Here is a 15,867-nt window from a genome sequence, read left to right as displayed (position 1 = left end):
TCCCTCAGTGTTTACATTCATAAACATGGTTATGGGTATTTCAAACATTTCTATACAGAAAAGGATGTATGCATTTGCTTAGAATATTTACAAAATACCAGTGGAACATGATTCTTCTGAGTTAGGACATGTTTGCCCATTGCTCATGATTGCAAAGACTCGTGTTTAATTTGTTTTATTTTCAGGACATTCTCATGTTATTCTAAACACAACAATATCGGTAAACCTGTGTTTCTTTTTCGGACATTGATCAAACGAAGTAAAGTATATGGAAATTACAAAAAGTGATCCAAATTGATCAGACTATTTTGGAAACAAATAAAATATCATTATTTCAAAGCATTTTTTTTCCAATAGAGAGGTCCATGTAGTTTGTTAATACACACGCTGAATGTGTCCACTGTCCTTAATCTTCACAAATATCTTTCCTTCATTGGACCATGTATTGTCAATGTTTGACTCATTATAAAGCTCATTCAGAAAGTTTTGGTTAGTTTGTGTGAGATCATCTTTGATGACGTACTGTGTCTCTTAAGGATTTACTTTTTCTGCAAGCTTCCAGTTTATGTTTTCTATGCATGAATCTCACTATTACTTGTCTATTTTGTCTATACTGCAATGGTCCAAGTCGATGAGAAATGTTCATGTCAGATTTATTAATGTTCATTCCTACAGTGTCTTTGAGAAAATCAATTTACCGCATCGACCATTTCATCGATAATTTTATTTCCCGTGTAATATTTAACACTATAGATCAGAAATGTGTTTTATTGAATTTAAAAAAAAATAAATCGATAAAAATGTTTAATAGGAATTAAAACATCCCATGTTGGTTGCTGGACGTAACAACTTGGACAACAAAATCATATTTGTTACTTTAAACGTGACATTCGAGAAAAAAAAAACATGCTTTACGATTGAAAATGATTCATACTTAAATAAAACTAATATCAGAGCAAACTCTGCGCAGATAGTTTAGTTGAAAATCGGCGACAAAAAGTGGAGTCTGTGAAGAAAACAAATGTTTCGTTCAACAATATTAAAAAGGGAAATATTAAAAAGAAATTAGATTATTTACTGAAATATATATGCCTGTATCCTGACAAAAAGAATAAAATAGCGAAACATAAACAAAATTATTTTCAACATGCATATATAGCTAAATAGCAATTACGATCTGGAACAGCCCTACTTATCCCAATTAGTGCCGATGTTTCCGTCAACCCAGACCCAACTAAGATTTCATGTGAAGTTTGCAGTGAAGGTTTTAAAAAGAACCACAGAGACATACTCTGTGAAGACTGTACTCTTCCGGTCCATTTAAATGCATATACTTGAAAAATTCTACAATTCGTTTTCCTTTTGGAGAACCTCAATTCAAGACTAATATTTTCAGAATTTTTTACCTGACTTAAAAACACGCCTAGACACAAATAAACAGTTTTTTGTAGAGATACCTCATAATTTGTAAAAAAAAATAAATCCAAATCATCTTCCAAATATACAGAAGAAGGTGTTTTTTTAATGCTTAAATGCTGGCCTTTTTGATCGACAATATATTTGTCCAGTGTGGTGGACGCGTTTTTCAACAGTCAGCATGCCGATGCTCCTATACTTGCTGACATATTCCTTCACTCTTATAAAGTTGACTTTATAGCCGATCTGATCCGAAAGAAAGAACACTGTTTAGCTAGATCTTTTAACCTCAGTTTCCGCTATATTGATGACGTATCATCGTTTAACAATCCTTGTTTCGAAGATTTGATACATCGTATCTTCCCCAAAGAACTTGAGATAAAGGATGCTACAGACTCCGTGAAGTCAGCCTCATTCCTTGATCTACACTTATATATCGATGGTAAAGGGAAACTATTGCCCAAACTCTACGACAAACGTGATGACTTTCATTCAGAATTGTCATTTTTCTTTTCATCTGTGGCAACATCCCTTCAACACCTGAGTATGGAGTTTTCACATCACAACTCTCACGTTATGCTAGAACTTGCCGTAGCTACGCAGACTTTTTGTATCGCGCTAGACTTCTTACAATGAGGCTCTTTGAACATGGTTTTGTTGTCTGATCTTTGTTCCTGGATTACATTCGTTTAATTTTGGCTAGAATCCTGATTCCCTTGATTACTCTTGAACAATTAGTCAGAAATAACAAAAAATGAATTTCCCTGCTATTATTCAAAATTTGGTAAAATTTGTGTTTTTTACCACAGTAGGAAGTGATAAAATAGACTGATATATACTCGGAATTATTTACCCAATTTGGTGTTAACGGCATGCAGTCATATCAATTAAGATGCCTTTCGTATTGTTAAATTCGTATTCACTCTCACTGTCGTATGAATTTTTTGAGTTAGCCTCCGAAAACTTGAAAATTGAGAAAACTGGTCAACAGTAGATAACAATGTCACACATAGTTGAAAATCATAGGCATTTGTTTTCTTTTTCTGTCGAATTAGACTAAAAACCGCGTGTCGTCTTACTATTAGCCTTAACTTGAAAACTAAAAGGTTTTTTTTTTAAATGTCCGCTACTCTACTAATTATTGCAGCTAGAGTCTTACACGATTTACTCACTTGCAATACAACGGGTACCACTGGCAGAGCAAACTATGCTTTTAATTCCGGAGTACCTGATGTCCATCCCGTTTTTAAATGGGGATTCACAATGCTAGTGCTATAGCTTTGTTTTTGATGTCTTGTTATTCTTTTTCTACATTTTCTGTATGTTAATGCTTTTATTATTATTTTGTTTCTTAATTGTGTATGTAGTTCATCTCTTTTTCTTGTTTTCACAATTATGCCAGGTATTGTGATGTCTATAAATTATTCTTTTGTTGACACTACGGTACTTGTTTATTAATTGATTGTCGATTACTTATGATTTGTGTTTTTTTTTTAATCTAAACTTTCTGATGGTCTTAATGTTAGATGCAAGACGTTAGTTTCAAGTCAGTTGTTCAGTTTTATTTAGTTCTAATGATTTTTTTTAGACAAAAATGTACACTTCTTCTTTTTATTTTATTTTTTTTTGTGTTCAAATACATTATCATATCGTGAAGTGAAAAAAAATGAATCAACTATTTTTCATACAAAAAATAGTTTCATTGACACGAACGTATTAATAACTACAGAAGAAAAAATCAAACACCTAGGTCACTGTACTATTTTGTTTCAAGAAAGAGGAATGTCAACTTTGGAAGGTATATTATGAACGAATCGAACGCAATCAAAAGCTCTCAAAGTTCTCTAAACCATCGTTTACATTATGTACAGTTTCGTTTTCGAGTTCCGAACAAGCTGCACATTCGTCTGCACATAATTTATCTGTGGTATCAGTAGCAATGTCGTTTGTCGTCGTCGATTCAAATGGCAACAATTGATTATCAAGCTCATTCTCAAAACCTTCGCGTTCTTGCGCAACGTACCTAGGAAACTTGTTTATTGATTGGAAATAACTACTATAATCACTTCCAGTTTCATCAATCTCAATTTCATCTAATTTACAATGACTAACCCTAATGTAAGCAGCTGTCAATTTTTCAACAAACTTCAATGTTAATTTATCACATGTTGGCATTCTGAATGTCTGATTCCCATTTCTATAATGTTTACAAATAATTGCCGCGATTTCAGAAAGTTTACCTTCAATATTTGATGGCGAAGCGTCAACGAGAATAGAAAGAGTATACTTGTACCTTTTCGACTGTGCCACTTGTTGTGGAGTTTCAGCACCATCTCCTTCAGTACTACTGTCATTTAACAACAGAATAGCAACTCTAGCAAACCTCTCAAGAATTATTTTGATTTCGTGACCACGCAGGCATCGTATGACATTAAAAAGACAGGTTCGCCTGTTCTCATCTGTTATATTAACTTCTGCACCATGATTGATCAATTTTGTTATAGTAGAAACTCTTGTATTTCTTGTATTACAACATGCCATGTGAAGTGCCGTGGACCCTTTTATATTTTTCGAATTAATATCAATGAGTTCTCCTCTCTTCATCATTATAACATGCACTTGCTTAGCAACAGTATAGTCATCCTCGTCTATCATAACTAAATGATGTAATAATGTGTTTCCGAGGTAGTCCGCTTGATTTATATTATCACATGATGTAAGTAATTTTAAAAATGTTGCTTGTCTTTCCAAAAACGAGCTCTTTATCAATACCAACAGAACATTGAGGCCTTTCTTGTTCCGAATACTAAAGTCAAAAGAAATGTTTTTAAAAATATCACATATTTTACCCATGATCATATCTGAAGCTTTGGACTGAACACATTCATGCAACGCAGTATTTCCTTCTTCATTTTGTAATGTCGGGTCCGACCCTTCTTCAATTAGAGTAGAGGCTACATAATAGTTGATATTGTTCATGCAAGAAATATGTAGTGGTGTATTTCCATGTCTATCTTTTTTGTTTATATCTATTCCTTCTTTACATAGATATTTTATAAGCATTGTAACTTGTTCCCTGTCTGTTGATATTGGTACCAGGCCAGCCATGTCATGCAAAATAAACCTTCTTTCTGAAAATTCTTCAACAAATTTACCTTTCTCTTCTAGGATCTTTAAAAGATCAGTAGTAAGGTGGCCATTGACAAAAACGTTTTTGAGAAATGTATTTCTGACTATGACTGTGTCTAATTTTTGCGTCAACAGTAAAACTGTCTTTCTTCTATTTGTTCTACATTTTGCTGCGTATTCTAAAGGGGATACATCACAAGCATCATGCGTGTCAATATCGGATTTTATAGATAGATATGTCTTACATAATTCCTCAGTTTCGTCGTCTGTGAGATGACTGCATCCACAGCACAAATGCAAAAAACTTTGTCCTTGATTATTGACAAATAATAGAAGATTTAACGCTGATTCATTATCATCTAAAATTTCACGGATTTCCTTGAATCTATTGGTTATTCCTGTCAATGCCGTCATGACTATACTGTTACCGCAGTAGTCCTTGTCATGACAAATAAATGAACAAGAAAATCGAAGCAAAAGAACCACCATGTTGACCACATTTTGCCGTTTTGATAAAAGCAATATTTGAATAATTGATAAATTTGAGTCATATTTCATATTTGCATCGGCACCATTATCCAAAAGAAATTCAGTTAGTGGTAAACTATACAATTCCGTGGCGGCAATGAACAGAGGTGTAAAATTTCTATTGTCTCTCGTGTTAACGTTGGTCTTTTCGGTTTTGTGCTCCTTCAATAGTGCTTCCAGATATCGTAGTTTCTCATTGTCACTTAAAGGACTCTCTAGGCATTCATGTAAAGGAAAAGATGATAACTCAATAATAAGACCTGCTTTTGGAAATTTATCTAGTAGATAATTTGTATACAACCTCCCGCTACTGTCACGTATACTTAAGTCTAACTTGTTTTTTAACAGAACTCTTGCAACAGAAAGTTTATGATCATCACTTGCATCCGATGAAATACACAGGTGTAACGGGGTGAGACCTTCGCTATTTCTTTTATTTACATCGGCTTTGGCTTTTAACAGTATTTCTAAGAGTTCTAAACTTTTAACACCAATAACCATATGTAAGGGGACCATTCCATCAGTTCCTCTATTATTTGGATTACAGCCTTTTTCTAGTAAGTAACGCACAAATTCTCCATCTTCAGGGCTTATATCATCGGGATTCATACTCATACGGCTAAGGAAAGCTTGTAATGCGTTATAGCCCCTATGGTCTTGAGAGTTGATATCTAACCCTACCTCCAAAAATGACCCACAAATCGATTTGCTTACATATGAGTAATCTATGAATTTAAAGAAAATGACACTCAGATCCCTACACTCAGTTTTGTCCAGCATTTCACAGTATAAGTCAAATTTGTAATTAGATATTTGTTTGAAACTACAACTAAATTCACGATTTCTTTCTTGCGAGAAAATATTGTCAATGGCCATACTTAACTCGAAAAGAGCAATGCAATTTATTTGATGTTTAGCAAATGATTTGAGAAGATCCCAAAATATCCACTTAGAATGTGGAATAACAGCGCCATGCATTAATAGGTATTTCACCATTCTCTTGTCTCCAGATTTTAGGGCTGCCTGTAAAGGACAGACGTGCTCATAATAAAAATCAGATGCCGCTTGATTGATTTGATTTTTGCACAACTCACACGCCTTGCAGTAAGATACGTCTGCGCCATATTTTATCATTTCAATTACAGTGTTTAACTGATTTTCGTGATAACATGCTCCTATCAATGACCTTGAAAGAAGCGATGGAATTAAATCGAACTCCTTTAAAGACCTAAGAAGCTCAAGTAATGTTTTTCTTAAGATTTCCTTCTGTAGAAAAACTGCCCAATACAAGACCCCTTCACCTTTAATGTTATCTTCGACCTCAAATAGTCGTGTTACGACACTCTTTTTTTCTTCATTACGCTCCCGACTCAATTTGTCGAGGGTAAGTACCAAAATCTGCGCAGCATTTTTAGTATCCCAAATTGAATGCGAACAAGCTAGTAACACATTTTCAGTCATGATTTCCTGTAAAAGTCTGTAAATGAGTATATCAACATCGTCAGGTGAGTAATTTGTATAACTGATATTTCCAAAAGGAATGTTCATATGTTTACTACATGTATGCATAGTATAAAGTGAAATGTAATTCAATGCAGATGATTTCAAAACATCATGAAGTAATTTATCGGATATCATTAAAAGGTTTGGATGGACGAACTGCACCGTATTTGAACGATCAATTTTAACAAACGGTCCCATTTGGAATTCTAAATGTCTTTCAATGTCGGCAATAGAGTCAACATTTAAATATTTCATTCTTTCCTTTGATATATCATTGAAAAGGTCTGTGTCTCTTATTAAATGCCCACGATGAATGGAAATAATGTGTGCTATACAAAGGTCAACGTTTGAAAGATGGGTTAAATTTTGAAAGCCAGAACTTAAGTATTTCATTGGTCTTTTGAAAAATGATATGTCATGAAGGGTGGCAAAATGGGATGCAAAAAGGTAAGCACACAGAGGAAATCCAATATTGTCGTTACATTCCGAGTAATATTTGATAGCATTATCGTAGTCGGTTACTGATTGAGTTATGCCATTTTGGTGTATGTGATATTCCAGTATTTTCAATAGGTCGGAGTGTCGCATGTCTTTGTCTATGTATTTCATTTCAGTGGAAAAGGGAAGACTTTCTGGAAGCACTGAAGCACGAGACGTCAATACTACGATTGTTCTTTTTCCTTGTTGCCTTTTCAATTTTTGACACTCCTTAAGTTTGCACATGCAGTTCTGCCATTCTTTTCGCTTGAAACTGCACGATATAGACCCAAAGGCGTCGTCAAAAATATACATAATGTCATTTTCTAAATCTTGTCCTGGTAATAACTCCATAGTTGTCGATACCCTATGTATCGTAAAACAGTGTTCGTATCTTTTGAGTAACTGGGAACAAATTGTGCTTTTTCCGGATCCTGGACTCCCCACAATAATCAATGTATCAGTTGTATTAAGTAGATGCATGATATCAGTTAATATTTCTGTTGAAATTCCATGTCCATTGTTTTCGTGAAACACAGAACCTAATAAAAGACAAAGATTAAAAAATAACATTTTAAAATGCGTGCATATCAATTTCACTCATCTTTAAATACTCGTTGGTCCATCAGCAATGACACTAACGCAGTGCTTTTTAAATACAAATAAAAGAAGTAAATTATCATATGCAGCTTTTAAATATTATTTCATGACATATTACGCCCCGTGCAGGTCCGGGTGTTAAACGAATAGGCCTGCAGCAGCGCTAAGTTTGTCGTATAAGGCGACTAAATAGTGCTCAGAACCCTAGCCGGGAGCTAGGCGCTCTGCCCACACAGCAACTGGGATGTGTGCCCCAGGTGGTGGAATGGGGTACCCTGGCGTGTTACATGCTGGGGTTGTCAGGCTATAATACGGAAAACCTGACCGCAAACCATAGTGGTGCACCGTGTTGGGAAAGATGCCACGTTCCTCGCACGTTAAAGAACCCTGCTGTGGTATTCGATAGGAGTAGGAACCTTTGCGCTCCGCCACAGGAGGCTAAATTGCCCGACCTTACCCATCCCCCCTTTTTCCAGTGGCAATCAAAATTTGTCGACCCTATTATCCTTGTGTCCCATCCTGTTTTTTTATTTCATGTTCATTTTATCATCCATTTCATGTTCATCGTCTGAATATAGCTGAAATATTGCTGCTCGGACGTTAAACCCCAACAAACAAACAAACAAATGATATATTACAGTACCTGTATGGCATAAACTTCCCATTTTATGGGGTATGGAGCAATGGTGAATGGGGAATGGGGCAATTGGGAATGGGAGATGGGCAGTGGGGAATGGGGCAATGGGGATGGGGCAATGGGCAATGGGGTATGGGGCAAGTGGGAAGAGTATTCCATAGAGGGACTGTACGTTTTTTTTACCTTAAACAGGAATGAGGGTTCCGACGAGTTTCCTTTGCAAAGTTATCTTTAGATAGAATTTACATGTATATCGAACCGGATGTATCACCCACTAAATTTGACGTTTACGAAATAGTAGGTAAGGGAACCAAGATTCTAGCGGAAATCAACAGAATGTAATCCAGGGACAAAGACCAGACATGAAAAACAGACACACACACAAGAAAAACACAAAATAACCAAATTTATACATAAATGAGAAATTCGGATCCCACCAAAAATTGGGAGCATGGACCAGGTGCATCGGTATGATAAGCGTCCTTTGCTTTTCTGAAGACACCCTCGGAGTCCAGTTTAGACGAAAGAGGAAAGAAAAATTATGACATGCTGAACAACTCAGTTTTCATGGCATAGATGGATACACCGTAACGATCCAACAGTTCATGTTGACAACCATGAAACTTCTGTAGTGATGACGAAGTATCTTTTTCTTGAACATGATGTAAACGCTGGTGGAGCAGAGCATGCTTACCTTCCTGAGGCAACAGAAACTAATTCCGTTTTTTGTGGGTGTAAGTATTGCAGGCGCGTTAGTTTGTTTATGTACATAGTTTATCAGATTATGGAGGTTTATCGTTCAATTTTAAACTGTTTACATTAACATTAATTTAAGAAGTTATTCAATGGGAATAAGTTAGACTGGCGGAAAGATTAGACTGGTGTCCCTCAAGGCTCTGTATTAAGGCCGAATTTTTTTTATAATATTTTTCTTTTGTTTTTGTTTTTGTTGCTTTTCACCACTGACATAGTGGATCGTTTTTATGCCTTTTCGAAGCTCTCTACTTATTTAACAAGTCTTTATTTAGAAATAGATGATCCCATAAAAGCCGAGGCACCAATAAATAATGGTCATAATGACGGCTAGCTAAATCTATCTAGTTGGAAGATCCCCAAATACGAGTTATAACAGTTTTGGCAGTAACAAAATGATAGCCGCTTGAAATTCATTCTTCAGCAGCGGCCATTTTGACAAAATTCCACGCGAACACATAAAGCCATTAAATCATGAACTTAAATGAAATGATATACCACATAAGGGATAAATTAAAATAGATGGCTTTTTACACGACAACATAAAATATGTTTAAAGAGACATGACTAAGTTTGTAATTTGATTGCAAAGGAAAGAATTAATGGCACTTTCTACACAGCCAAATGTGCCACATTTGATATTCATATGGTGCTCGATTCATATGATAATCATATTGTAATCATCTGAAAATCATATGATATCTTACATATGATAGTCCTATTATTATCCTATGATTCTTATATGTTAATTTTGGCTTGAAAACACATGAACATTAGTTTTGTGAAAAACATATGATTATCATATGGTGCTCGATTTATATGATACTCATATGGTGCAAACCATATGATTCTCATGTTTGGCACATTTGCCTGTGTAGAAAGTTGGTAAAATTAAAAGGGAGTGGCATTTGTTTTTAAAATTGTCACAGTGACAACGACATACAGATCTAGTGCTATCGTTTATATATGAAACATGAATGGATAAAAGTTACGATAAAACATTATGACTACTCAAAACAAAATGAGACAACTTGATTATTTGGATATTTACGTAGTAATTCTACTCTAAAAACTTACTCTACCGGTGTATCTGGTCCATACTCACAGTTTTTAGTGGGGTCCGAGTTGCTCATTTACTTTTGTTACTTTGTATGTATGATTTTAGTTACTTTATGTTCTTTGCTGTGTATGTCTGTTTTCCATGTCTGGTCTTTTTACTGGATTACATTCTTTTGATTACCGCTATACCCTTGGTTCCCTTGATTACTCTTAGTAATAAATCCCAAGAGATTTCGAGAAAAAAATCGTCTAATCATTAACCGATTGTATTGGATATTGACAATTGAAACTAGTGCATCCAACGCTTTATGAACACATAGTTTGATTTTATAACACTACCTGATTTGTCCTTTTTAATTTCTTCTCTATACAGCAGGAATAAACCAATGCAAATAAGACCTAAAGTAGACAAAATAAAGGGAATGTTATTGAAATAAAAAAAAATCATAGTCATTGCTTTTCCCGGTTCCTTTAGACGATCACGTATAGAGAATATTATTTGTATTATCGATGAAGCAACTAGATTATCTAGATAATGTTATTTGTTTCGTATTTTGTGTTTTCTTCTTTTATGTCATCTCCTATGATTTGTGATATCGGTCTTTTTATTTGATATCTACAAAACAATATAACAAATAGATGCAATATCAATAACAAGATTAAAAAAACACAATAACATTTGTTAAATTACCTAAAACGATAACTGATAGCATCGTACAAATACCAGCTATGGTGTTCCGATCAAATTTTGCATCTTAAAAGGAAAATTATATTGTATTTAAGACATTACAGATTGCTAGCAGTGGTATCGCATGCTTATGAAAAGTTATTTCTTGAAGTGAAAAGAACCTACACGATAAATTGTTAAGGAGTTGCAATATGATAACACATTAGATGTCTAGTTTCGAAACAGAAAAAGGTGAGTATTAAATGCTTTAATTCAACAGAATAGAATTGTCATGATACAACCATTGATAGCAAAATTTCGTTTTTCAGTTTTCAATTAATAAATTATTTGTTGTATACTGTTCGTTCACTTTTGAAGTACGCATTTAATGTCTGTGTGGTTTTTACGAATGGTTCCGAGGTGGTCCTTGATAACTTGATTAACCACAAGTTTTAAAATGAATATTTTATAATGATGTCATTCGAATAAAAGCATTGACATTTATAGGTTTGGCAGCAATAATGATAATAAATTTTGTTATTGCATCAATTACTATGGACAATTTTACATATGATAGTCCCGTATCTTAAATTAGTGGGATTTTCAAATTTTCTCAAGTGCAATCAGTTTAAGTGCATTTAAAAAAGTGTTGCATTCTTGAAGAAATTAGCATTGCAATATAACTAGCTAAAATTCCCAAACAATGCTTTGGTTCATAGATACAATATAAAATGTTGTGTTTACACTTCATGGCAAATAAACAAGTTTAAAACCCTTTGAGCATATTATTTACGTTTTTCTTTACTAATGAACAACCTATGTTGATGTGTTAATATTTTCAACTCAATTTGTGACTTACATTTGAGTGTGTACTTCCCAAGCAAGTCATGATGAGTCGGTTGTCTAAGAAATGAAAGAAACCAAATCAAAATTTCGATTTTCAACTTATAAAAAAGTTATGCATAAATATAAAAATGTTGATTTGTATACTCGGTAGAAAATAAATTAAATACATTTGTATTAATCCCTACAATCCGATGAAGATACGTGTGCTTTCTTTTCTTGAGTTTAAAGAGGAACTAAATAAAAAAGTAAAAATACTATAAATTGTGAAGCTGCTAAGCTACATAAATAAGAATAATAAATTAGGAAGCCACAATTCTTCGCGATTAGACTCCAAGTTGGTATACGTACGGAGGAAGGCTATGATTTTAGGACGTGTGCGTCGAGCGTTTGCCCACTTAGATTAGTGAAAATATGTGTTTGCATGAAATGTGGATTTTTCACGAATTCTACCTCAAATTTGTTTGGTTTGCAGCGTCTCTGTGATTATGGATCAAACAGCCTGTTTTGTTTACTCCAGTCACTCTTCCCGTTGGTCTAATTGTATAGATATATTAATTTACATATCGGAAAATAAAGTACTACAGCGGTGCGAAGCTTTTAAAGAGTTTGGTTGTTGTGTCAACGTTGTCTAGACGAAGGCAATAAAACGCAACATATTTTTAGCGCTGAATCGACGTTGAATCAATGTTGATAAACGTCTCAACCTTAACTCAACGTTGATTTTAACTTTGATTGAACCTCTGTGTATTGTCATACAAAAGTGTAGTCCTGTGCACAGATTAACTTATTTATTGACCCTCTTAATTTTACTGGGCTATTGTTACTTTGCGTGTTTCAAAAGGCTATATCACTCATGACAGACTAGATCGCGTGAACTTGTCTTGTCTGTCATAGAAAAATAACGAAAACGGTAACAAATTCTTCACCTTTTCACTCGTTCCGCAACACTCCACTCGTCAAACAGTCATCAAAGGAACCAAGGTTATAGCGGTAATCGAATGAACTTAATCCAGGGACAAAGATCAGACATGGAAAACAAACAAAAAGTAACCAAAACCATACATACAAAGCAACAAAAGCAAATGAGCAACTCGGACGCCACTAAAAAGTGGGAGCATGGACCAGGTGCGCCGGTAGTGTAAGTGTCTTCTGCTTTTCTGGAAACACGCGTCGAGTTGCTTATAAAAAGTCAAGTCCGGGGTAGACGAAAGATGAAAGGAAAACTGACACGTTGAACAAATCAGTTTTCATAGCGCAGATGGATACACCGTAACGATCCACGAGTTCATGATGACTACCATAAAACTTCTGTAGTGATGACTTCAATCTTGTAGCAACATAACCCTGTTCCAGTAGCCTATTTGTTAGAATTCTAGCGCGACACAAAAAGTCTGCGTAGTTTCGGCAAGCTCTGGCATAACGTATGAGTTGTGGTATGAACACTCAATACGCAGGTGACGAAGGGATATTGCCCCAGATGAAATGAAAGTTGAAAATTTTGAATGAAAAGTCATTACGTTTGTCGTAAATTTAGTTAATAGATTTCCCGTATATCGATCTCTAAGTGTAGATCAAGATATGAAGCTGACTTCACAGTGTCTGTAGTATCCTTTATCTCAAGTTCTTTGGGGTAGATGCGATGTATGAAATCATCCAAAATTAGAATTGCTTAAAGATAATACGTCATCTATATAGGGAAACTGAGATTAAAGGATATACCTAAACGATATGCTTTCTTCCGGATCATATCAGCTATAAAGTCAGCCTCATAAAGGTGAAGGAAAAGGTTAGCAAGTAGAGGAGCGGAATTTGTTCCCATTGGAATGCCGACCGTTTGTTAACAAAAGCGTCCACCACACTGGACAAATATATTGTCGATTAAAATTACCAGCATTTTGTAAACATCTTCTTCCGTATATTTGGAAGATGCTTTCTTACAAAGTATGAGGAATCTCTACCAAAAATTGTTTATTTGTATCTAGGTGTACCGTCTTCTTTTGGTAAAACAAGACGGAATTTCTCACAGTCTGTCTTCGAAGATGTTAAATATCTTTAATAGAGACTGGTGCATTTCTTTCGCTTTATAACCAAAAGCTGTTTAAGTACATTAAAAGTTACTGGGTAATTTGCATATAATATGTGTTCACCACGTGAGATTAACACCCCAAAATACCGTTATATAGTAACTAACCCTTAAGCCTTTGTAGAAGTTGAATATATTAACATACTTTATTATACAAATATGTTGACCTATGTACAAACAGTTGAATTAATTTTGTCATTGATACTCTGAACTTTACTGGACTACGTTTACTATACATGTTGCGATTGACTATTTTACCCATGACAGACGCGGTGGCGTGCCTTTGCTTGTCATGGGCTGTCCATCTATAAAAACAATGCCATGGAAGAACTTGTTTTTATTTCTATTATCGAAGTATTTTGTGCATTCGCCATTTAAGAAAATTCAGTTATTTGATTGTTCACTCCTACATGCTATTCGTAATTGATTGTTGTCCTCGACTGATTTTCTTTATCTGTATTCACCATTAATGAGGCGCTCCATGGAACATTCTCGTTCATATCCATAAACACCTCATATGTGTTTTCAGTTGGAACATTACCTTCTGTTTCACTTCCAGGAGTTTTATTGTCTAAATCCTTTTTCTCTAAAAATGCTTCAAGTCGTTCCTTATTACGCTTCCTGGATGCTCGATAGTTACTTTCCGTCTCCCTGTTACCATAGATATTTTCATTCTTCCAATTTGTTCATTTGGTGTCCAACTGAAATCTTTCTATCTTCACTGATAATATTTGGTAAGCAATTTAATGTCTTCGGGAGACAATGCCTTTTCTACGGACGGTGATGAGGGACATCGCGCAGTTTTATCTAATTTGTTGTAAATTGTTATTTTTATAACAAGTCAATCAATTATTTGAGCTAGTCGATAAATTGTTTTAACAAATTATTAAACTGTTATATCAAGACAGTATATTCATGCGCAGTTTTTTCTTAATTTGTTATAACAATTTATTATCTTGTTATAACAACTTATATAATTAGTACTTTAGCAAAAAAAACATGCCAATGCTGTAATATGTGATACACCCCAAAAACGGCTACACATTTTTATTTTTTGTTACTGAGTTGCTTTATATGTCTTTATGAACAAATTTGTAATCATTCACTCCAATCTGTCTGCTCTTGGGAGAGTATAAATGTTGTGAATCAAATGGTCTCTACTGTATTTTAGTAATATATTCTACATAATGTATATTAACAATGTTCCGATGATTGTTATTTTGTGTTTTCTGAAGCATTTTAAACAAAATATAAAATATAAAGAGGTAGGCTTTCCAATTATGTATCACATATTGCATAATTCTTAGTTTCTTAGTTTGATTTTAGTTACTTTATGTCCTTTGTTGTGTATGTCTGTTTTCGTGCGTGTCTGGTCTTTGTCCCTGGATTGCATTCTTTTGATTACCGCTATAACCTTGGTTCCTTCGATTACTCTTTGCCTACTGAAACTTACAATTAATGAAATAATGTCCAATTTGTCATTATATTTTGGATGGTAAATCCATTCCAAGAATAAAAGATAAATTAATTCAACTAAGATTTATTTCACTGCAACAAAACACGTCCGATATCTTGGGTGCGTTTGACTACCATCTACAGCATGAACATTAGCACATAATGTATTACTGGATGGCATTTTTCAAAGGACAACGCCCACACACAAGATTTACTTAAAAGGCAGTATCACCCGGTTAATGGAAGGTATAATATTAAATAGACTGGTTGGCCGGTAGGTCAATAGCGTTGGATTGCAGTAGCTGTACAAATTCGCAGCCACGGATCTATACCTTAGTTTCGATGTATCTGAGACTAAGATTATATATATATATATATATATATATATATATATATATATAAAGGTCTGAAAAATTCCCAACGATGTTAGAACTTTCTATACGTTTACATATCTTTCATGTATCAATTTGATCCGATGGAGCAGTGTAGCGAATAGAGTCGTATATATTACGATGTTTCCTCTGTTATTGTATTTTTTACAAAATATATCTATAATAATGATGACAATTCATGAGTTTAAACTTACTGCTAAACTGACTGCTAATGGTTCATCTTATCAGATATGAATATGACTAGAGCATATTTGAGTAACGTAGTAGATTAGCAAAACATTGTAGTCCGATAGAATCATAATGAAATTAGGCTATTTACTTA

General features: G+C 34.3%; 1 protein-coding gene across 4 annotated transcripts in view; it reads right to left on the bottom strand.

The window, feature by feature from the left end:
- Positions 1-2,603: 2,603 nt before the first annotated feature.
- LOC148609079 (uncharacterized) overlaps positions 2,604-15,867 on the bottom strand; it is a 31,008-nt gene continuing 17,744 nt past the window's right edge. For 2 of the 4 annotated variants that reach the window (XM_088540657.1, XM_088540658.1), the window contains exons 6-9: positions 11,629-11,672; positions 10,794-10,856; positions 10,442-10,501; positions 2,605-7,595 (exon numbers count right to left, since the gene is read on the bottom strand). In XM_088540657.1, the coding sequence (XP_088396783.1) occupies positions 3,241-7,595; positions 10,442-10,501; positions 10,794-10,856; positions 11,629-11,672 (4,522 nt within the window). In that variant the 3' untranslated portion in view covers positions 2,605-3,240. Of the gene's footprint in view, positions 7,596-10,441; positions 10,502-10,793; positions 10,857-11,628; positions 11,673-12,065; positions 12,150-12,541 lie in introns of all 4 variants that reach the window. The other 2 variants (XM_088540656.1, XM_088540659.1) reach the window with 2 other exon arrangements.

The sequence above is a fragment of the Perna viridis genome, chromosome 8, assembly GCF_037379345.1.
Source record: "Perna viridis isolate PV_CMFRI_1.1 ecotype Kerala chromosome 8, ASM3737934v1, whole genome shotgun sequence".
NCBI lineage: Eukaryota > Metazoa > Mollusca > Bivalvia > Mytilida > Mytilidae > Perna > Perna viridis.
The sequence above is the reverse complement of the archived record's forward strand: the minus strand, read 5'-3'. Positions and strand labels throughout refer to the sequence as shown.